The following is a 24,531-nucleotide window of genomic DNA, read 5'->3' on the forward strand; positions in this document are numbered from 1 at the left end:
ACACACACAAATACATAAATAAAAACAAACAAATAAATAAATAAATAAATAAATAAAATATATATATATATAAGGGCGGCCCGGTAGTCCAGTGGTTAGCACGTCGGCTTCACAGTGCAGAGGTCCCGGGTTCGATTCCAGCTCCGGCCTCCCTGTGTGGAGTTTGCATGTTCTCCCCGGCCCTGCGTGGGTTTTCTCCGGGTGCTCCGGTTTCCTACCACATTCCAAAAACATGCGTGGCAGGCTGATTGAACACTCTAAATTGTCCGTAGGTGTGAGTGTGAGCTTGGATGGTTGTTCGTCGCTGTGTGCCCTGCGATTGGCTGGCAACTGATTCAGGGTGTCCCCCGCCTACTGCCCGGAGACAGCTGGGATGGGCTCCAGCACCCCCCGCGACCCTAGTGAGGATCAAGCGGCTCGGAAGATGAATGAATGAATGAATATATGTATATAAGGGCGGCCCGGTAGTCCAGTGGTTAGCACGTCACAGTGCAGAGGTACCGGGTTCGATTCCAGCTCCGGCCTCCCTGTGTGGAGTTTGCATGTTCTCCCCGGGCCTGCGTGGGTTTTCTCCGGGTGCTCCGGTTTCCTCCCACATTCCAAAAATATGCATGGCAGGCTGATTGAACACACTAAATTGTCCCTAGGTGTGAGTGTGAGTCCGAATGTTTGTTCGTCTCTGTGTGCCCTGCGATTGGCTGGCAACCGATTCAGGGTGTCCCCCGCCTGCTGCCCGGAGACGGCTGGGATGGGCTCCAGCACCCCCCGCGACCCTAGTGAGGATCAAGCGGTACGGAAGATGAATATATATATATAATTTTTTTTCCCGACAATTATGCTAAAAAATAAACAGCCTTGTTATGCAAAGTTGCGAAGGACTCAATCTTAAAGATTATCTTCTTTTTTATTTTTTTGTGGATCATAGCTGAGAGGCAAGTCTTTCTAACGCGGTGGAATGCAAAATTTCCTATCCGGCGTTGGAAGCCACAGCGAAATGGAATGACCCCGTGGGGCCCAACCAAACCAGTGTTGCGTTTCTTTCATACATGCAAAGTGGGCATCCTGCTGTGTTTGTACATGGCGGTCTCCAGCGTGCCGTCCTTCATTCGCCCGTATGGTTTCTCCACACGACCAGGCGCTTCCTGGTCACCTTTGCTACTTGGGTCAAATGGAGACCGCCGTCGTCCTTCTCAAAGTCCAGGCCGGTGAGAACACGAGGCCTCGGAGACGTAGCCAAGTCCATTTTAAATCTCGGGCGAGTTGTCACAGCGTCTCTGACTGGGATCATTCCGGTGCTGCCGATCTGGAAGACTTTTATTTTGGAAATGCTTTTGGGATTGGAAGTCCCTTGGTTTGAGAAGGCAATCGTTGATAAACTTACAGCTCGACGCTCATTTCCCTTTGACGGGCTACCGATTTGAGGATTGTCTCTCGCTCCTTGACTGACAGTCGCCATTTCAAAGAGTTATTCATGAGTTGCGAGCCGCTACGAAATAATGCATGTGGACAAATTGCGTGGCCAAAAGCAATTACCACTGATGATTTATTTACTTTTCCGACTTGCAGTTTCTAATTATGGCTTGTCATAATTTAACCATTATCCATGCCATTAAATTCTGCCTCTCTTGGGCTGAAAAAAATAATTTAATTGCCTTATCTAGTGGTTCTAACAGAAGATGGTCGAGCAGAAGTGGGGAATATCACCAAAGTTGTTTTTTTGGGGGGGCGGGGGGGTGGGTTATTTTGTCTCCTATGTAATTGCGAACAGAAAATATGAACGCTTTTCACGCGGTCTCATCGAAAGGCTTCCTCTGTGGAATGGTTTCGCCACCCTGTGCCTGTGCATCTGATGTCTTCGAGTTTTTGCTTTGTTTGTTTGTTTGTTTGTTTGTTTGTTTGTTTGTTTGTTGAGGCAACATCCTCATCTTTCTTTTCTCTCTTCTCTTTCAGGTGACTCATCTCAAAGCGGTAAGACATTTCATTTCCTTTTCGGGCGCCACCGTCGGCTTGTTGTTTTAATGTGACTGCGCCTCGTCAACGGTGACGGGACCTTTCCGTTGGACTTTTTGAGACCCCCCCCCCCCACACCCCCCAAAAAAAGGAGATCGCCTTATCTGGTCCCATGCATTATTCTCCTCGACATTCTCTTGGGATGTCTAGAATTTTCTGTGCCGTGTGACAATGCAAAATCCCCATTAACCCCCCACCCCCCCCCCCCCTCCATCCTCCGCCTTTCCAATGTAAATGTAAATTTCTGAGCACGGGCGCTATTATGTCTTCCATTCATTTTGTTTACAAGGTCATTGAGCGGCCGCGCCGTGGCGTGCCTTTTTACTAAGCAAGGGACGAAAATGGCCGTCCCGCATTTTACCGCGCGTGAGACCGTTCGGGGATATATGCTGACACGTCACAGCAGACTAGCTTTCTATTAGCGCGCCGTTTGCGTGGCGAGGAAGAGGCCCGAAATGGGACGATGGGACGGACGGACTAATGGAACGTATCGGCGCCTCACTCAAAAATGGCGAGGAAACAAGATGAGCTCAGTTTCAAACTCTTGCCCGCAGCACCCATTCTGGTTTTTGCTGATGTCAGTCTTTTTTTTTTTTTTTCATTGTCAAGTACTTCCGCATCGCCCATGTGAATGAATAATAGTACGACTTCACGCAGTCCGCTGTATGTAATGAGACTATTAGTCATATGCCTCCCGCACATATTCGACCCCGTTCAATTACCGACGATATATTCCACGCTGTCCTCAAGTCGCGTTTCCGAACAAGTTGCAAATTCAGACATCGGAGCTTTGCCGGATGAGGATGTGGAAGTCACGTTGGATTAGGCCAAATAAATCTGCGGGCTGCGTGAGCTGGCAAGAAAATCTTTAGCATCTGCTCGGATTTATTTCAGTTTAAAAAAAAAAAAAGTAGTTCTCCAGAGCAAACTGCCGCTTTGGTGGCTGTTGTGGAAGTTTTGTGCAAAACAAGGAAGCGAGAGGGAGACTGGGCCCGATTGCGGGTGGTGAAAAGTGCAGCTTGTGGTTGTCCTCCTGATCAGGCTTTTTTTTTTTTTTAATTTTGCTCATGGGGCTAAATGTTGTTCGTCAGCCAGTCTGGAAAAAAAAAAAAAAAGATCTTCATCTGCATGCCTTTTAGACTCCATCAAATGACATTGAGAGAGATGTAAACATCTTTCTGTGCATCTGCCTGTCTCGGCGTCCCAAAACACTGTTCTCCATTCGGTGGAAGATTAGCATCTCTCTCATTTGCCTTTTATTCCCCCCCCCTCCAAACCCCCCAGCCCCCTCTCTGTTTGTTGAATGCCACGCGAGGGCCGCGATAGGATTGGCCCGCTCGTCCCGGGGAGAACGCTCAGATCCACACTTTGGAAGATAAAGCGGGGGAACCGAGCTCCGCGCTGGGTGGAGGGCAGCACTTAGCAGAACATTGTTTTCCTCTGCGCTCTCCCAACACAACTGCAACAGTCAGACAACCCCCCCCAAAAAAAAATAAAAATAAGTGGCAGCGCTTGGAGCTGTTTGTTTAAAACTCCCAACATCTGGTATCACGCATTCATCCGCAGTTGTAAACGTCCTTATCAGGAGCCGACAGGGGCACGGCGAGGCGAGGAACATCTCCGCGTGAATGCTAACGTTCTTCATCGATGAATGGCTGACATCGCCTTGATCATCGCGATGCACACTTTGGTCAGAGTCATTTAAAAAAACAACAACAAACACTCCATTATCCCTGCAAACGCGAGCGCTTATCTTCCCTGCCAGCTGATAACCCCCCCGGACTGAAAGGGCCGCAACGAGAACCGAGCGTGCGCTCACATCTCCTTAGCGGAGGGTGCTAATGAACTACTACCCGAGTTAATTACTGCCGGAGGAGTCCAAAGCTGTCTACCCCTGCGACTGGGAACAAGCCGTGAAAGAGCTGCTCATTTAGCCGACATTATTGACGGCGTGTCATGCTCCGGGGTCGGCAAGCCAAAGCAAAAATCACAATGACCCGGGCTTAACTCTTTCATTCCACAAGACGTACTTGTACGTCTTTTTAAAATAAGGCCCCGCCTACCAAGGACGTACTTGTTTGACATACAAGTCTTTTTTTTTTTTTTGCGTCATAGAAAGGAGGAGGGTCTGCTGCAATCTGTGAATGAGAATAAGGCGTTTTGCATTGTAAATCATGTTTAAAAAAGCGACCAGTAGGTGGCAGTGGTTCTTGAAATGCATGCTTTCGCAAAAAAAGCTCTATTCCTATTTTTTGGATCGTACAACTGATTGAAACATTTACCACTTGAAACTGTCCGGATCATTCCACATATCCATTCCTTCATTCATCTTCCGAGCCGCTTGATCCTCACTAGGGTCGCGGGGGGTGCTGCAGCCTATCCCAGCTGTCTTCGGGCAGTAGGCGGGTGACACCCTGAATCGGTTGCCAGCCAATCGCAGGGCACACAGAAACGAACAACCATTCGCACTCACACTCACACTCACACCTAGGGACAATTTAGAGTGTTCAATCAGCCTGCCACGCATATTTTTGGAATGTGGGAGGAAACCGGAGCACCCGGAGAAAACCCACGCAGGCCCGGGGAGAACATGCAAACTCCACACAGGGAGGCCGGAGCTGGAATCGAACCCGGTGCCTCTGCACTGTGAAGCTTTATTGGCTAAGTATGTAGAACCCCCAAGGAATTTGTCTCCGGTATAACACGCTGCATTCGTATCCTCGTAAACAACAAAATCATTGAACCATTTTAGAGTAACCAGTAGTTTTGTAGTACCATTTTGTAGTACAAGAAGAGTGACTACGTCAGTGACTGTTTAAGGAGTTAATGGCTAGAGGGAAGAAGCTGTTTAAGTGTCTACTGGATTTGGTGCGCATGGATCTGTAGCGTCTGCCTGAGTGGAGTAGCTGGAGAAGGTGGAAAAGGTGGTGGGCAGGGTGCCGGGGATCCAGGAGGATTTTCAAATTCTCCCTTCTCCAAATGGTTGCGAATGAACCATTATGAAGCTTCGAGTTTCTTCATTGCTTTACAAACAATAAACTGCTTCAGTGTAGGAAGATCCCACAAGCAATTCGAAAAAGACGCCAAGCGACCACACTCAGAAGCTCGATTAGCCACATACGCTACATGCTTGTTTTGTTTACCACAAATTTCTAATTCTACCTACCTCGGCCGTGGAAAATGAACCGTTACAAATCTTCAAACTCGTTTATACCTTTAAAAACATTCATTCATTCATTCATCTTCCGAGCCGCTTGATCCTCACTAGGGTCGCGGGGGGTGCCGGAGCCTATCCCAGCTGTCTTCGGGCAGTAGGCGGGGGACACCCTGAATCGGTAGCCAGCCAATCGCAGGGCACACAGAAACGAACAACCATTCGCACTCACACTCACACCTAGGGACAATTTCGAGTGTTCAATCAGCCTGCCACGCATGTTTTTGGAATGAGGAAACCGGAGCACCCGGAGAAAACCCACGCAGGCCCGGGGAGAACATGCAAACGCCGCACAGGGAGGCCGGAGCTGGAATCGAACCCGGTACCTCTGTACTGTGAAGCCGACGTGCTAACCACTGGACTACCAGGCCGCCCCCTTTAAAAACAATATCAGTATATTTATATAGTATATATCAGTTGTATAAAGATTCCACAAGACGATTCCACGTGGGATTGGAGAAAATGTCTGGCACGCCCAAGTTCTCGCTGTGTGGCGGATGTCAAGCTGGTTGACAGTCAAGGTGATTCATGTGAACCAAGAGTTTTTATCGGTGCAAACATTCAGAACGCAAGGTCACAATCAGTGGCGGTCAGATCAGGATTCGTGCCTTTACGTCCGAGTTGAACACGGCGAAAAAAGGACCACTCGCGTGTGTTCAAGGCAAATTCATTATATCGTGAATCATTGACGATTTTTAGTCCAAGCCCAATGAGTCGTGTCGATTTGCGACGCGAACAAAAGTATGATAATCTCTTGTCCTTTCTAGACAACAATCAGACCTTTGAGCTCAGTGAGGTTGACTCCACCCCGCTGTGGTGATGAGTGACTTTTCGCCCTGCGTTTGCTCCCACAGAGATAAAAGTGTTTGACAAATGTCCTTGTTTAAATTAAAAAAAAAAAAAAAAGCCGGCGCCTGAGAAATGATCAACCAATTAAGTGCAATTCAGATTCAGAAAACTTTATTTATCCCTGTGGGGCAATTAGTGTAATGTCTTCATCAAGGGACAGACGATGAGAAATAAGCAAAGTGTCCCTGAAAATAAATGAATAAATCCCCAAACAAATTGTCGCCATGTCAGGTTGATGCTTTGAACGCAAAACATGTTGAAAATTTCATGATATTATTTTGCCGTCTCCACCCCCCCCCCCGCGTGTCACTGCTCAGCCGCGTCACTATTTAATGAAGTTGCCGAACGTTGCGCAACACCCTCGACTTCATCTTAGCCTCATTGTGTCTCTCATTGTGCTCGTTTGCCGACGTCGTGTCAGCGGCGCTCGAGCCGGAAGGAGGAGATCGCGTGATTCCGCCACTTGTGGCTTCCCGATCGCTTTCTAGTTAGGACGATTTTCCACTTTTAACTGCCACCTTCAGTTGTTGTCGGGCAGGATACGGGTTACACCCTGAACCGTTTTTTTCAAATCATATATATTGGTGTAGCGTGTCAAGCTCACAGTGCAGAGGTCGTGGTTTCGATTCCAGCGCCAGCCTTCCTGTGCGGGCTTTGCCTGTTCTCCCCCCTCCTGGGCCTGCGTGGGTTTTCTCCGGGTGCTCCGGTTTCCTCCCACATTCCAAAAAACATGCGTGGCAGGCTGATTGAACGCTCTAAATTGTCCCTAGGTGTGATTGTGAGCGTGGATGATTGTTCGTCTCTGTGTACCCTACGATTGGCTGGCAACCGGTTCAGGGTGTCCCCCACCTACTGCCCGAAGACAGCTGGGATAGGCTCCAGCACCCCAGCAACCCTTGTGAGGATAAAGCGGATAAGAAAATGGATGGATGGATGGATGGATATCTTGGTGTGTGTTTTTTTTTTTAACATCATCAAAAATAAACATTTGAGCAGAGGTTGGAGCGATTTACAGCCAATATTTGCAGTTTTTGTGTTGGTATTAAGCTTTCATTATGAAGAAAGCAGTCACTTCCCTTTTTTGTCTTTTTTTTATTCTACAAAACAAATCTCAAAATGTAATTAAAATGTTTGTCCAGAAATAGCTTGTGATCATGTCACAGGCAGGAAATTGTTTCAATCCATCTTTAATTCCCGCGCGTCAACAGGAAGTCGCCTCGTTTTCCATTGTGAAGGATGCAGTTGACTCCCGAGACATAATCCATGTCCCTCCCCTGCTTCCCCCCTCCCACCCTCACTTTCCAATTGCATCCTTATCTTTATTTGCATGCGACTCAGAATGCAAGGTGTGTGTGTGTTTGTGTATTGCCAAGGAGTGTAAAATTAGTCTCGACGGTTAAAACTGTAAAAACATTCAGCGGCCACATGATTAGGGACGTCTGCACGGATCCGCAACAGAAGCCGATTGTAAGGCACACTTTTTGCCACGAATTGAACCGCGCGTTGATTATTGCGCTTTTTAGTTTGCAGCCGTCTTGAGCTCGCGCTCAGGAGCTCGATTTAAGGTGGATTTGGCGGAGGGGTTGGTGTCGAACGCGATGATTGCCGTCCCCAGCTGTTATAATGAGGCGCAATACAGAGTTGATGTTGTAAGATTTGGCGGACTTAAGCGACACGAGCAGCTTTGCATATCACAGATGAGTGAGTGAGTCACGGTGCTCCAATGTTCAGTCCCGCGTCATACTTCATCTTCTCAAAAAAAAGATTTATTTCCTCAATGCAGATTGATGCTTCCTTCCCGTTCCAGTTGCTATAACAACAAAAACCCTCAAATGCAGCAAAAATCACAGCAGCATTTTTCCTCACGTTTGATTCATTCATTCATTCATCTTCCGTACCGCTTGATCCTCACTAGGGTCGCGGGGGGTGCTGGAGCCCATCCCAGCCGTCTCCGGGCAGTAGGCGGGGGACACCCTGAATCGGTTGCCAGCCAATCGCAGGGCACACAGAGACGAACAACCATCCACGCTCACACTCACACCTAGGGACGATTTAGAGTGTTCAATCAGCCTGCCATGCATATTTTTGGAATGTGGGAGGAAACCGGAGCACCCGGAGAAAACCCACGCAGGCCCGGGGAGAACATGCAAACTCCACACAGGGAGGCCGGAGCTGGAATCGAACCCGGTACCTCTGCACTGTGAAGCCGACGTGCTAACCACTGGACTACCGGGCTGCCCACGTTTGATTCCACCAAAAAAAAAAAAAAAAAAATTAGTGAGTGTCAAGTGGCAAACGGCTGCCAACATTTGCTGCATTACATTAAAGAATTTGTCCTTGATGCGTTTTGGGCTCCAATTGGATGGCTTCACATCCAACGTGTAGGCTACAATCGTGACGATGTCACCAAAAAAATCTATATATATATTGCGCGTCGTCCCGCACGCGGTCTGTCCTTCCGTCTGTCCCTTTTCAAAACGTACCTACTTCACCGCGCCGCCACTGCGCCGCTCAGGCAGTGGCTCACTACGATCGCGCGGGCATCTTAGCGAAAAAATGTTGTGTACCCACAAGCATTGCAATGACATTGTTAGTTATTTAGTAGAGCTAAACATCTCTTTATTTTCGCGATAAGCAATGAAGATGAACAAAAAGTTGAACCAAGCAACAACACTTTTGTGGGCCGAAGGCCCACCTCACCAGCCTTCCGCAGGAACTAGCTGATGAGCCGCCCACAGGGCGGCGAACCAGCTAGTAACTAAATAAAAAGATTCCGACTTGGCATTTGCGTGCGCTGCTGCGACTTGTCTTTCGGTCTCTCCCAATTTGTCCGATACGATTGGAGAAACGCCCGGGAAAGTGTTTCCCAGACAGTGTGTTGTACTCTGTCAACAGTGTGGCTCAGCCAAAAAGGGCTTTTCACTGTTGTCGCCATTCTCAACACGCTCGCTGACAGTGCAGTCAACAATAGCGCCTTGATTTGCTTTGCGACACTCTAGTCATAACAAGTGACGTTGCCGACAATCCTGCACGTGAGCTGCTGCTCTGTGTTTGTTTGGCGGGGATGGGGAGTATTGGGGGGGTGGGGGTCGCAGTTGTTCTTTTCCGGGAAATGCCATTTTCGAAGCGGATTCCAACTAAAGAATGGTCTGTTTTTCTTGCATAAGTGTATCTCAAGTCCCTTGTGTCTAATAACAGAGCTTTGAGCCCCCCCCCCGCCCCCCTCCCAAAAAAAGATTGGAACTGACGACTCAATTTACAGGATTTCATGCCACCCCTGGTTGAAGTTTACTGTCAGACTAAACATAAAACGATCAGAATGACACAATATTTCGTTTTGCCGAACAGCTCCAATTTTGTTTTCATGTGAGATGAAGTACGTATTGGATTTTTATTTTTTTTTGGTAATAATTTGCTCCTATATTTTGTTGTTCTACTTCTTCCTTTCATAACGTTGCTGCTGTGAATTGAGAATTTCTCCATTGCGAGGCTAATAAAGGTTTTCTTATCTTATCTTAATGCGACCGCAGTCCAAATTAAGAAGTAGCATATATCCAACCGAAATGCAAAAGCCCAATATGAGCTCAGCATGTGGGGGCTTAGGGGAGGGGGGGTTGCTTGGTAGGGAGTTTGACAATGGTCGTGTTTTGGGTAACCGCGTTGACTTTATATCTGACTTTAATTTGATCCCACTTGAAACATGAGGCATAAATTGGACATTTGTTGTGAAAGTCGTAACTCGCCTACGGAGGTGCTTCATTTGTATACGCCGCAATGACATGACGTCATCTTTCGTAGACGTCTCCGTGAAACGGGGAGATTGAAAAGCTTAGCCTTGATTTCCCCCAAATATTTCGACCTCCTCCCCTTTCGCCCCTCTGTCGATTTGAGATGAGGCCCGATACGCCGGATCATCTTCACTTCTCCGAACACTGGCGTGCGATGGCGTCTATTGTACGCGTCACTCGACGTCGTGCTCTGTGTCAATGCGTTTCACATCCGGGATGCCTTCGTTTTACATCAGAAGCCGAATTTGTAATGTGGACATTTATTCATTCATTCATCTTCCGAGCCGCTTAATCCTCACTAGGGTCGCGCGGGGTGCCGGAGCCTATCCCAGCTGTCTCCGGGCAGTAGGCGGGGGACACCCTGAATCGGTTGCCAGCCAATCGCAGGGCACACAGAAACGAACAACCACTCACACTCACTCAAAGGGACAATTTGGAGTGTTCAATCAGCCTGCCACACATGTTTTTGGAATGTGGGAGGAAACCGGAGCACCCGGAGAAAACCCACGCAGAAAACCCACGGAGAACATGCAAACTCCACACAGGGAGGCCGGAGCTGGAATCGAACCCGGTACCTCTGCACTGTGAAGCCGACATGCTAACCACTGGACTACATTAAAAAAATCTGATATAACCCCCCCCCCCCCCCCCAAAAAAAAAAAAAATTCAAAGGGGCCCCTGCATTGTGAACGTAGCTTCAGACATTTGATCTAACAGGACTCATCTTGTCTTTTCTTTATCCTCCGCGTGGAGCTGAGGAGATGTCTATAAGTGTTTCTGTTTAGCTGCCTTACACTGCCCCCAAGTGGCCGAGGCGCACAGCAGCAAGATGGCTATTCAGTTGAGTAGTGAATGACTGCTAGCCCTTTTCGCCAGTATGACTACACACACTACAAAACGGCCTACTGTCAGGGATGCCCCCCCTCCCTCGCACCTAAACAGCTGCTCTTTTTGGCTAGCCGCCATTCCCCGGCGGCGTTCGTCGCTTTGGCGCCGCGAATCTGTTGTTGGGTTTAGCGCATGTTTATGACGTGGCGCAGGCGGAGTGGCGGACGCGGGCGTGGGTGCGTCCACGCGTGCGTCGCCGGCGTGCGAGGCCGCGCGTGTGTCGTGAGCTAATGAGGCCTCCCGGCGGGCACGGCTGGCGTCAAGAACACACCGAGGCGCGACGAGACAGATGCATTTGAAGAATAGTTTCGGCCGCCTCACTCATCGGCAGGTGCGCAGGTAGACTGATGTCGGCAGCAACAAATAAAAAACACTTTTTTTTTGTTTTCCACACTTGATTCGCAAAACCATCGGCGTCTCTCCCTGAAGACTGATTCCCCTCTGGATTCCATCAGAGAGCATTACATTTTTTTCCCCCCCTCCATTTTGAGTAATTGGGAGTTAAAGGAAAGGCACTGCAGTCGTCTGCAGAAGTGATTAAAAGAGGCAACTTAATTAAAGTTGGAGCGAAAAGAGATTTATCACCGCCGTCAATTAGTTGGCAGCGGCGACGTGGAAAACGCCAACAATGTGGAGGATCGTGTATCCATCTTGCACTTTCTCCTATTGATCCAAGCCGAGAAGTGACATATGAAAAGCGTCGCTCTCCTTGGCAAATGTTTTCTTCTTCTGAGACTCCGCACAAGTGCAAAGACAAAACCCTCGTTCCGGCGTGGATGAACAAAGTGGGATCATCACGAAGCATAATTGCTGCCGGAGTTGTTTTTTTTTTTTTCCGTGAGCGGTTTTGCCTTTCATTACCAGTAGAATAGATACTTGAAGGGAACGTCTTCTTCCGCGAGACAAGAAGGCGTGTTATTCGCCATGTTAAGTTTTTTGGGACGTGTGCGTCCAGGGTGGGGCGCGTCTCATTTCGCAGCTGGTCTGGTATCGGAAACGCGATCCGCTTTCCAAGTTTCCGCCAAATAATGATCCGTAATCATTTCAAATCCCTCCTAGCTTCCTTATCGAGGCCAAAGCCGAAAGCGATGACTCATTTTAGACTCCATTTCAGTCGCGAGGGCAATTTCGCCCCGCATGTAGACGCGTGGCTATTAAGTTGAGGACGAGAAGCAGATGGCACCTGGAAGCTGCTTTTCTGCAACGCGCCCGTTTTTATTTTCTGCAACTTCAACGGTGCGTGTTCTCTGTCAGGACTGCCGGCGTTGACCTGTCCAGCTCATTAAAACTAATTGACTCTCCCGTCGTCATAGCAACAGTGAGAAAATGGGCAACCCGAACGAGCTGTACAGTATGTCGCTCTCTAAACCCACGATCCTGATCCCTTTGACCTGCGCGAGGCTCTTTATCCACTTGTCAGCACCGCCGAGCCACCGCGAGGGTCGTGCCGCGAGCCGAGACCGCAGCCGGCCAATTTGTATGCATGGAAACAGCCGGGCTGTCACGGCGAGGGCTAACCTCGGAGATTAAGAACCCTTTGGAAGCGATCCTGTTTTGGTCCTCGTTGATCGCTGCCACATGACGGCGTGATAAACAAGGGAGCTCAGACAGCGCATCTCGCCGCTTTGATTTAAATTACCCCTCACACTCGCGTCACCATTAACGGGGTGGGCTGTCGCGCGTCTGAGCGATGCGCTCTTCATGCTTACGACTAATAATCCTGGTACAGAGAGTCGAGGGTATTAAGATAAAGGAGGAATGATTTGATGGATGGGTTCTAATTGGTCTAACGAGCGATAGATTTCTCTGTTGGGGAAAAATTCCGTCAATTGATGACCTTTAAGCCATATCAAGAGTGTTTAAACATCCATCCATCCATCCACCTACCCCAGCCTGTCTTCGGGCAGTCGGCCGGGGGACACCCTGAACCGATTGCCAGCCAATCGCAGTGTGCGTCTGTGTGAGATGAACAACCATCTGCACTCACGCTCACTCCTGGGGACAATTTGGAGGGTTCCATTTAACCCGCCGTGCATGTTTTTGGAATGTGGGAGGAAACCGGAGTACCCGGAGAAAAACCACGCAGGCACTGAAAAAACATGCAAACTCCACACAGGAAGGCCTGAGCCGGAATCGAACCCACGACATCTGCACTGCGAGGCCGAGTCGCTAACCAGTCGTCCCACCGTGCCGCCAAAAACAGTTGCCAGACCGTAAAATCAGAAAACGGGACATCAGGTCTGCTTTTGACATGATTGGCAAGTATGTGTGTGTGTGTGTGTGTGTGTGTGTGCGTGTCAGACCTTTTCACCTCTGGTGCAAGGAAAGCCTGTTAACAACTCTCTCGGGGGGGCTGCGCGCAAATGTAAAAAGCCGGCTTGAGGAATGGGACAAAGGGAAAATGGAGAGGGAATAAATGGATTTAGAGGGAAGGGAGAGGTTAGGGGCCGCGACGGCGTCTTGGTTGAGTGAGCATAATGGATCGGAACTTAATCAGCAATCAGTATTAATGTTGACGTAGCCTGTGTATATTCAAATCAATCATCAAGGACGGGGGGGGGCGCTCTCCTCCTCCCCAAGCCTGAAGAGGAGAAAATTCGTCACCGCTGTGCCTTACTGGGGAAATTGATGATGAATGAGTCTGTTTATCAAGCCGCCCCCATTAACGAGCTTATTGACAGCCCCGGCGCTTCCCATCCCGGATGTCGTTTGCTTCGCCTGCAAGGAAGGCTCATTTGGAGCCTTTTGCTCGCTGCTCAGTGAATAGCGACAGCGAGCGACGGCGGCGGTGGCGGCAAGGTTCCCCGCCGCGGCCGACTCGCATTTCACTTAACATCTCGTCGTCTAGATAAGTGGATGAGTTGCGGTGGAGGGAGCACTTACACGGGACCGACGATGCAAGGATGTGCATAAATCTCAGGGTATATTCTCTGTCGGCTGTGGGTAAACAAAGATGAATGATTTTGCGGCCGCTCATTAGTGGATGTGCGTGTACATAATCAACAGCTACTTTGTTTATGGGGGGGGTGGGGGGGGGCGAGATAAATTTCCACCTGCCTGGCGCTGTTACAGTAGTTACATATTTTCTCCGCTTACCGCTGCCGGACAAAATCCAAGCCATCGGATCCTGGCTCTTCGAGGCTATCGTTATTGATCCTGCGAGTAGCATTTGCTCGTCTCAAAGATGAAGCCGTTCAAATCTAAGTACACCTGAATGGCTCGTGAACCCTTTCACAGGGGCAGCCGCTACTACAGCGGACAGCTTACGGTGTTATCAGGTCACATGAAAGGATTATGGGACATGCTAATGCTAACGGTTAGTATGGTTTGAGAAGCAACAGATATTTGATTTGTTTGATATCTTTACAATATTGATGTTATTGTAAAGTGTCCTTGGGTGTCTTGAAAGGCGCTTATAAATAAAATGTATTCATTCATTCATTCATCTTCCGAGCCGCTTGATCCTCACTAGGGTCGCGGGGGGTGCTGGAGCCTATCCCAGCTTTCTCCAGGCAGTAGGCCGGGGACACCCTGAACTGGTCGCCAGCCAATCGCAGAGCACACATCGACGAACAAATCAATCACGCTCACACTCACTCAATGGGACAATTTAGAGTGTTCAATCAGCCTGCCACGCATGTTTTTGGAATTTGGGAGGAAACCGGAGCACCCGGAGAAAACCCACGCAGGCCCGGGGAGAACATGCAAACTCCACACAGGGAGGTCGGAGCTGGAATCGAACCCGGTACCTCTGCACTGTGAAGCCGACGTGCTAACCACTGGACTACCGGGCCGCCCAAAATGTATTATTATTATTATTGTTATTTGAAGACAAACAGTAATTTGTTGGGAGGTTCAGAGAGCGCCGCCGACATGAAGTTGTAGCATCGGCAGATTCTTTTAGGTGGTATGGTCTTCATTGATACTGCTGACTGTTGTTTCGCGACATTTCAACGTGGTCTCATGCCCTCGAGGTGCATCGTTGAAACGATCGGCCGTCCGACGCGTTGTGATTTGTCAATGGGTTTCGACCTTTTCTTAGCGCGGTCGCGCAGTTAGCATTTGGCTTACTTCAGCAAAGATGGCTCCGAGATTGAAACGGAATGGAAAAACATGGGCCAGTCATTAACCAACAGCCTTCCGACGAGAGATGGCCGGCTGGCTCTCTGAGATGGGGGAGGTGAGGGGTTCTTGGGAGCGGAAAGAAAAAGAAGCAATTAGGTGAAAAAATGAGGAAAGACTGGGGGGGGGGGGGGGGGTTGGACGAGAAATGGAATAAAAGTCCAAGAACACATTTCTTGTGTAAGCAATTCGTCATGTAGCGGCAAGAAGAAGGGAAGGGGTGGGGGTGTAGAGAATGGATAGCGAGGTGGGAAAGGGGGGGCCTTGGGAGGTGGAAGCTGGCGAGTGATGAACGGTTGGACTCTTCCATCAAGGACGCCTTCTAACCTGTGCGACAAAGAGGCACATCCATCATTTGGGCAGCCGAGAGTGCTTTGCGCAAATGTGCAGACGTATGGCAGCACTCTGGTCACACGCTGCCGGTGCGCTCAGAGCGCCGCCTCCCAACAAACACATCGCGGCGCCGGTTAGCTGCCGGAGTTGCACTAGAAACACTTCAGATCCAGTCGTAGCTGCGCTTAGCGCCTGGCACGAAGGGCGCTACCGGGACGACTTGACAGCGAAAGACGTGAGCCTGCGTCAGACACTCGCTTATGGATTCCATCTATCGACCGATGGCGAGGGGGAAGGCTGCCGGGAGGCTGATAAGACGCTGACGCTGTGGCCGCGCTTTTATTGACAAGCCGGCCCAATCAACGTCTTATGACAGCAGCGCTGTACTTGGGTCCAATGGCCTCATGATGCGCGTGGGCGGCGTTTGCAACGAATGCCAAGCGGAGTTCAATGGGAAAGCAAGGGCACGATGTCAAGTGTACAAACAGACGTACAAGCACTAGCAATTTGACGTGCGGCGAGGAAAAACAAAAAAACAAAACAACCTTTTTGTTCTGATACGTACAGGACAAGCACTTGTAGCGCGGTTCAATATTTCTTCACATTCTTTCCGCCCATTGATTTCAAAAGAGTCACCGAGTGTGCCATCTAACGTGGAAAATTCTCGGTGAAACTCCATCGTAAAAGTTTCTTCAAGGATACTGGTGTCCATGGAAACATAGGCGCTCTTGTTAAGGGCGAGCCCCTGCGGTCGGCAACCCGCGGCTCTGGAGCCGCATGTGGCTCTTTAGCGCCGCCCTGGTGGCTACCTGCAGGTTTTTCAAAAATGTTTGAAAATATATCTTTAATAGTTTTAATATGGTTTCTGTAGGAGGACAAACATGACACAAACATTGTTTACATTTTCCAATGCTAAAAAATGTCAACATTTCTGTTAACAAAGATTTGTGTCATACCCTGCGACACACGTTTCTATTAGCAGCGTGGGATGCCGGGCAGGTGGCTGTTGTAAAAAAAATAAAAATAAAAAAACGACATTTCATGCACAATTCACTGAGGGTACAGGCAAAGAATGGGAATCTGGAGGGCCGAGAGAAATATTTTTAAACGGTAAACGTCAGCTACGATAGTTAACACACTGCAAAAGTTCGTCCCATGCCTCCGCGTCAGGTCTCGACGATATTCACAAACTCTTGTCAAGTCAAGTCAAGAGTATTTCTCGAGCACTTTCAAACAGCCATCGCTGCATACAAAGTGCTGTACATGGAGCGATTTAACATACACAATAAACAGTAAGATGAATCGGTAATAAAAGGCGGTAGAAAGCACCAAACAGTAAAATCAAGAACAAATCAAAGTCATGCTGAGTCGAACGCCAAAGAATACAAGTGAGTTTTGAGGAGGGCTTTTTTTTGAGGGGGCTCTTTGGGGCTGTTACGGCTGTTGCTCATTATGGCATCCGCGTGGAGGTGCATGCGTATGCGAACGTGTGCGGGAACGGCTTGATCGAAAAGTAGATCTTTGAGGCCAAAAAGGTTGGGCGTCCCTGCTCTTCGGGATACACTTCAGGGGGAATTTTTTTTTTAATTAAGGCTCATTTTCATTGTGTATTTGTAGCCAACTTAGTCATTTTGATAGTAGGCTAATGTAGCTAACATAGATACATACAGCATTTGTTGCCTTCATTTTTAGGCTTTTAATTTTATTTGGGGTTCAAGACATTTGGGGTTTTTTGGCTGGCCATTATTATTATTATTTTTTCTTCTGTCTTCTTTCTAACTACATTCCTGCTGCTGGAGGCTGTACATTTCCCCAGTGTGGGACATTCATTCATTCATTCATTCATCTTCCGAACCGCTTGATCCTCACTAGGGTCGCGGGGGGTGCTGGAGCCGATCCCAGCTGTCTCCGGGCAGTAGGCGGGGGACACCCTGAATCGGGTGCCAGCCAATCGCAGGGCACACAGAGACGAACAACCATCCACGCTCACACTCACACCTAGGGACAATTTAGAGTGTTCAATCAGCCTGCCACGCATGTTTTTGGAATGTGGGAGGAAACCAGAGCACCCGGAGAAAACCCACGCAGACCCGGGGAGAACATGCAAACTCCACACAGGGAGGCCGGAGCTGGAATCGAACCCGGTACCTCTGCACTGTGAAGCCAACGTGCTAACCACTGGACTACCGGGCCGCCCCAGTGTGGGACAAATAAAGGATGTCTTATCTTATCTTATCTTATCTTATTGTGGCTCTTTCAACATTTTGGCTTACCGACCTCTGGACTAACCTAACCACGGCTCCGACGTCGGACGTCGAGGAGTCAAGGCTGGGTCCTGGTCTATGATCTGCAAATGCCATTGCAGACTGGAAATCAGAATAACTGAGGTCCCCCCTCCCCCCCAATCACACTTGCGCTCCACACAAACACATATCAGTCGGTCGGGCAACTTTTAGACTTGCCAAAAATGCTGCCGACGCTGTGCGGTGGCCCTCATATTCAAAGGCGCAGGTTTGCAAAAGAAAAGGGAAGCGTGGCGAGTTTGTGTCACGGCACCCTCAGATGAACGTTGTTAAAACTGAATGAGGGCATTACTTTTTTTTTTTTTTTCCAATATCTGATTCAGAGTTAATGAGGGGAATTAGAGTGAAGGGACGGGGCGGGGGGGAGAGAAAGACTGATTGTTCAACGGAATGGGAACTCTGAAGTGATGCTTGGAGCCTTTGTTGCCATGGAGATCAGCGGGGCAGCAATTAGAAATGTGCAATCATGTCTGAACGGCGTATACATAATTGATGGTACCAATCTGGTTTCGGTGGCAGCGTCGATGATGATAAATCAATACTTTCTTTTGTGTTGGGCTCCCTTCTTTGGGATGCCGCCTCTATTTTTCACGCGTGTTGGAGCTCTATTTCGACATGGTTGTTTTCAAATTTGGTTTATGATGCACTGAGGTTCATTTACTTTGAGGCGTCGCTCCCCCGCAGCCTAAGCACAGCGAGCGTTTGGCACGCACGTACAAGAAAGTCACCGAGGACGACGGTTTGGGCTCCTATTGCGATCCGGTCGCGTGGCGCCAGGGCTGGTCCGTACCGTTCGCTTTTTTTTTTGTTTTTGTTTTTTGTTTTTGTTCCCACCCTGCATTTCCTTGGCTGCGGTAATACGCTCCATTCAGCCAGTCGCCATGGCGATGCGGTGTCCATGCCATTGCCTGGCATCGCCTTTCATTTTATTTAGGGGGGCGGGAGTGATGCAGTCGGTCCTGCTGGTGCCATTGTTTTTTGTTTTTGTTTTTTGCTCATGAAACGAAAGTTTTCGGCTTCCAGACAGTTGGATTGATTTGCAATCCAACGCGAAACACCTGCCGTTTAGTATTCATTCATGCGTTTGGAATATTTCCATTTGGGAGTTGGTCACCATCATTTAGTTAAGCCGGCATGTTTGATGCGATTCGAGAAAAAAAAAATTGGATTCTGTTTGGAAAGAAGGCTGTGATGTTAAAAAGGGTTTCAATCGCTTGATTCACTGAAACTCACTGAAACGGGTTTTGCGCATATTTCCATGGGATGAGAATGTATGGATCACCCCTTTGTCCGATTGAACCCGTGTTGTAAGACGTCTTCAGGGCTTTGGTTAGTTTGATGCTCAAGAGGCAAAAAAAAAAAAAAAAAAAGAAAGAAAGAAATAAAAAAGTCTGCTTGTTTTTCGCTCGTCACAGCCTCTGGTAAACAACATGTCCTCAATTAGAGACACTTTTTTTTCTTTTTTCACTCATTAGACCACGATGGCAGCTGCTGCGTCCGATTGTATTTTTTTGTAGGGTGGGGGGGCGGATGTATTTGCTTCTTTTTGAAAAGTAATGGGAGGAACAGATGGAGAGTTCCGTATCAGATTGGAAATACAATTGTGCAATTTTCTGCTACTCTTATTAATCAAGTGTGATGAATTACAAGATTGTGCGACAAGATAGAAGAATCTGTTTCAGGAAAGCAACCATTTGAGGGGGCAGCAACAGAAACGGGAAGCGATGAGCCAACAAATGGGGCCCAGTAGAATGGACCAAAATAATTCTACCCAGTAGAAAGGGTCACTCATTAGACTCCGATCTGAATTAGCCTCCACCATTCGAGACACACGGCGATAACTCCAAGTATCAAAACTGTACAGAATTCAAGGATGGTGGCTTGAACGTTGGTTTACTCGTCTGGTACAATGAACAAATGTAAAATCGCAGAGGAGAGGGATCACAAAATGAAGTGAGCGTTCACATACGTGCTAATTCGATGACGGTACAAATGAAATGTGATCTCTGCGGCACTTATAAGAATTTTTCGCTTCTTAGTCTCGGCCGCCTTCATCCCCAACACGCAATACAATCGCACCGTTGTTTGTGTAGCGCTTTCACAACAGCTGCGGCTGGAACAAAGCGCTTTGCAAAACAGTTAACCTAAACCAACGAAATAATACAAGACAACACATAACATAAAACACGGACCGCCGCGCAATCTTAGCCACTTTTCCTGCTCTACGCTTTGTTGTTTGAAGCCGTTCTAGATGAAAGAGGAGAGCATCAAAGTGTCCTTTCACCAGTGGATCTGAGACATCGTGCTGAAAATGTGGCACGCGTCTGCCACAAGCTAAGTTTGAAAGTAAACAAGAAGCTGTAGCGTCCGTTGACAAGAAGAAAAAGTGATCGATTCACTTCTGTCCCCATGTCAATCCGTTTCAATTCCAAAGGGCGACTCTCAGGACCAAATATGCATCTGCGCTCAGCGGCGACGCTCCTCTCTCCTCATCCTCGGCTTCACAAGCCAGCCTTCCAAGCGCAGAGGTCATAGCCACCAGAAGCAACCACACAACAGCCCATTTTCGTGCTTTGTTGAAATCATGGCCGAACATTTCTCAACGCGTGATTGATGGAGGAAACGGCCAGAATGGCCCTGTCCCCAAAAGACCTTGCGATAACATTTGCGTGTCAAGATTTGATTCGAGTGCGGCCCGGTAGTCCAGTGGTTAGCACGTCGGTTTCACAGTGCAGAGGTACCGGGTTCGATTCCAGCTCCGGCCTCCCTGTGTGGAGTTTGCATGTTCTCCCCGGGCCTGCGTGGGTTTTCTGCGGGTGCTCCGGTTTCCTCCCACATTACAAAAACATGCATGGCAGGCTGATTGGACGCTCTAAATTGTCCCTAGGTGTGATTGTGAGCGTGGATGGTTGTTCGTCTCTGTGTGCCCTGCGATTGGCTGGCAACCGATTCAGGGTGTCCCCCGCCTACTGCCCGAAGACGGCTGGGATAGGCTCCAGCACCCCCGCGACCCTAGTGAGGATTAAGCGGTTCAGGAAATGGATGGATGGATGGATGGATGGATTTAATTCGATTGACACGTGCCATTACCAGCGAGGGTCCTGAACTAGTCAATACATGTGCATAAAAATCTCACGGGGGAGATTTTATGCATGCTTGATATTTATGGCGGCAAGCTCCTCCTGGAGGTCAACGCGAGCCGCATGTTTGAAATGTAATAATGTGGCGATTGCTCAAGTGCGCGCACGCGGAACACGATTTATGGGTGACGCGGATCTAATGGATGTCAACCACGTGACGCACCATCTACCTCCCGGGTGGCTCCGAATAAACTGGCCGAGCGGGGTCTTGGCTCCGGAGGTGATGAGCGCACCGCCCCCAGTACAAGGAGAGGGCAAGCTAACGCCGCGCACGACCCACCGCCATGCCTACGCGGCCAATCCGACTCAGGGTTAATGTGGAAACATGGAGCTCACCGAAGGTGTCCCAAAGTTCACGGCGACGATTTTTGATTTGCATGAAAAATGAGTCCAACCCGTCTTCCTCGTCACCTTGACGGTGAGGCCATCCTCACGTTGAGAGCTTCAAGGTCGTTGGACGGATGCCGCGGAAGGACTCGTTCCACCGTCGGGAAACGTTGCGGTTCTGTTGGGGAATGTTTTCTCGTGGCTGTAATTCGCTGCGAATGGAGATTAGGATTATTTCATTTGGGTAATCTGTCCGAGGAGTCCCAGTCTTCCTGCCTGTGGTGGCAAGGGGGAGAGATAGCGGAGGATGAAGTGGTAATGTCCAATAACGAGCAGCTACAACGGGCAAGTTTATAGCCCCGACCAGACAAATAAGCATGCGGTCACCCCATTACCTTCTCCGTCGATTGTGGCGGGCCGTCAGAATGGGAAATCGTTTTTTTTTTCCCCCATTTTCCTTTTAATCAGTTTTTCAATTGCCCCCCCCCTGTCCCACCCCACCTCCACCTCCTTACCACACATTTCTGAAAGGCATTTCATCTCGGGGCCACTTCAGTCAGCATCGTTATGGACGCAAGATTGCAGACTTTGCATTGATGCACAATGGAAATTTTCTTGCCAGACAGATTTACCGTCGAAAAAAATCTATCGATTGGTCGGTCGGTCGATCCGTCCATCCGTCTCTAAACAAGGCAATTTGATTCACCGAGTACACAATCAAAAGCACCACGACCAAGAAGTATTTACAAAACGGAACAGCTGATGACATTCAAAGACGAATAAAAACAAGAGTATCGGGTTAAAATTACGAGGAAAAAAAAATAATTGAACGTAGCTTTCTGTAATTACTGAACGATCGGATGGTGAAATGGATTTTAAAAATGCTTCGAAGACTTTCTGCCATTTTTCGGTTTGTGACCAACAGGTGGCACTGTAGGGCTCTCCCTGCAGCTGCACACCTGTTGGTCGTTACGTCATCAGAATCAGAATCAGAATCATCTTTATTGGCCAAGTATGTAGAACACACAAGGAATTTGTCTCCAGTATAACACGCTGCACTAGTATCATCGTAAACAAGAAAATCATTGAACCATTTTAGAGTATACCAGTAGTTTTGTAGTACCCTTTTGTGGTGCAAGAAGAGTGACTATGTCAGTGACTGTTTAAGGAGTTAATGGCTAGAGGGAAGAAGCTGTTTAAGTGTCTACTGGATTTGGTGCGCATGGATCTGTAGCGTCTGCCTGAGGGGAGTGGCTGGAAAAGGTGGTGAGCAGGGTGCGGGGGATCCAGGAGGATTTTCCGTGCCCTTGTCTTGATTCTTGCAGTGTGCAAGTCCTCAAGAGTGGGTAGGGCGGTGCCAACGATTTTTTCTGCCGTCCTAACTGTCCGTTGAAGTCGGATTTTGTCCTTTTTTGTGGCGGCCCCAAACCAAACCGTGATGGAAGAACACAGGATTGATTCGATGACTGCCGTGTAGAACTGTCGTAGCACCTCCTGTGGCAAGCCATGCTTCCTCAGGAAGCCTCAGGAAGTACATCCGCTGCCGGGCCCTTTTCAGGATGGAGAGCTAGCATTAGCTAGTTTAAAAAGACTCCCGGCACGACGACTCAGTGTCGGGTCATTCTTTGTTTGTTGCTGTCATGTTTTTGGTCATGTTTCGGTCATGTTTCTGTTGATCGTTTTTTTTTTTTTGTTTTTTGTTTGTTTTTTGCTTCAGTCATGGTTTTGATTAGCTACTTTGGATTGTTTTGGTTTTCAGGACTTTGTTAGGATTTCGTGTTTTGATCACTACAACATGTTAAGTACAACCGGCTTTTAGGGGTCCACCACCGTGACACCTTCATCCAATGGGGAACGCAGTTTTTAAGCTGCATTTAAAAGCACGTATTCTGGGTCTTACTTCACTTCTGTTGGCACCTAAATCCGTTTGTTTACAGCATAACCGCCAATTGCTGCTTCACCGTGTTGGATTTAAACTTGAGCTCCGCAAATTGACCCCCGGGTCTGCAGACCTCAGAGCCCCCATTGGCTTTATATTCAATCAGCGTTCCTTTCATGTATCCGGAAGCGAAACCATTCGGTAATTTCGAGACCGCTAGCAAAATTTTAAAAAGGACTCGATAGACCTGGAAATCAGCCAACCAACTGTAGTCAACTTTCAGAAAGTAATGTGGTGACCGGCGACAGTGGCCCCGGTGCGCTCTATTGACGAGTCGCTACTGCCAGAGAGTGAAAATAGTCGATAAATAAGCTTCTGCTCTTGCGTGGGACCGGTCGGCACCATATTTTTCTTGCATCCCAAAGGTTTTTGGGGGTTCTTCTCAATCAGGTTCGGTATGATGAGTTCAAGCAAATGATATGAAGGCACGAAAAAGGAGATGTTTGCCAGAGTTGCTTACCTGCCATCACAACCAACATCTGCCACACTTTGAGAGATCTTTGTTGACCCGAGGCGGGCGAGAGAGATGCAGGGAGCGTAATAAGCAATGATGAGCTGCGCCCCTCTCTGGGTTTTTTTTCCTGAATCCGTGAATGTGTGTATGTGTGTGTGTGTGTTTGTGCGTGTGTGGGTGTGTGTGTCGCAGCCCTCGGGAGGCTGAATCATCTCTGCTGACAAATAATAAAAGAGAAGTGGGAGATTGTGAGCGTCGGCCCATAAATATTGAAGGAGTGGAGGATTATTACAGGGTTGAGGTTTATGATTGTAGTGGTTCCAAGGGATGCCCTCATACATTTTTACCAATTTATATGTGTGGATGATTTGGTTTATTCCTTTGTCGGGACCTCGGCATACGTCCGGGTCTCCAAAGTGTGTATGATGCCTTGATGTGAATTCCTGCGGGGCCGCTTTATTATGATGGAATATCTTTTCAGTCCTGCAATTTCTCTTCACAACTTGAGAATTATGAACTCTGACTATATCGGGTTAGAAATTCCATTGCGGCGGGACGCATAATGGGGCCATTTACCTGGCAACATCATTCATGTTATAGTGCGTAAGGAGAAAGGTTGGGGCCCTTTTGTTTTTTTGTTTTTATTCACTTGACAACCAAACTGATCTTGATTATGATCACGAATGTGTGAAAGTCTTTAAAGTATCAAGTCACTGAACCACCTGTTTGTAGTTCCAGGCCCTAATTTACCGAGCAAGGTTCTTTTTAGGCCGGTGAGCAATCCCAGCATGCCTCGCTCTGCCGTCTCAATTCTTAGCGGCTCCCGGGAGGCGCGAGGCACTTTCATCGTATCCCATTGGTTGGCGGATGAGGAAAAATGACTGTGACATTAGTTATCGATTCCACATTTAATGCATCGGGCGACAACGGTGCGCCAGCCACATTGATTTCTATTTTGGATGTCACAGAGGACACCCCCAAAAAAAAAAAAAAAAAAAAAAAAAAAACATGAGGCATGTTCCACTTTGAAAAATTGATGGGGTGTCTTTTCCGAGGAGACATGCTTGGAGTTTTCCCGGAGCCGGCGAGGGTCCCCGTTGGGCTTTGGATTGCCTTGGGGGCGTTTAAGTTATCGTCGCTGTGTTACTCTCAATGAAGGCCATG

General features: G+C 48.4%; 1 protein-coding gene across 10 annotated transcripts in view; it reads left to right on the forward strand.

The window, feature by feature from the left end:
- Positions 1–24,531, forward strand: part of LOC127601505 (neurexin-2-like) — a 344,756-nt gene that overhangs the window by 102,216 nt on the left and 218,009 nt on the right. For all 10 annotated transcript variants that reach the window (XM_052066883.1, XM_052066919.1, XM_052066875.1 and 7 more), the window contains one exon: positions 1,951–1,968. In XM_052066883.1, the coding sequence (XP_051922843.1) occupies positions 1,951–1,968 (18 nt within the window). The remainder of the gene's footprint in view (positions 1–1,950; positions 1,969–24,531) is intronic.

The sequence above is a fragment of the Hippocampus zosterae genome, chromosome 1 (genome assembly GCF_025434085.1).
Source record: "Hippocampus zosterae strain Florida chromosome 1, ASM2543408v3, whole genome shotgun sequence".
In the NCBI taxonomy this organism is placed as follows: domain Eukaryota; kingdom Metazoa; phylum Chordata; class Actinopteri; order Syngnathiformes; family Syngnathidae; genus Hippocampus; species Hippocampus zosterae.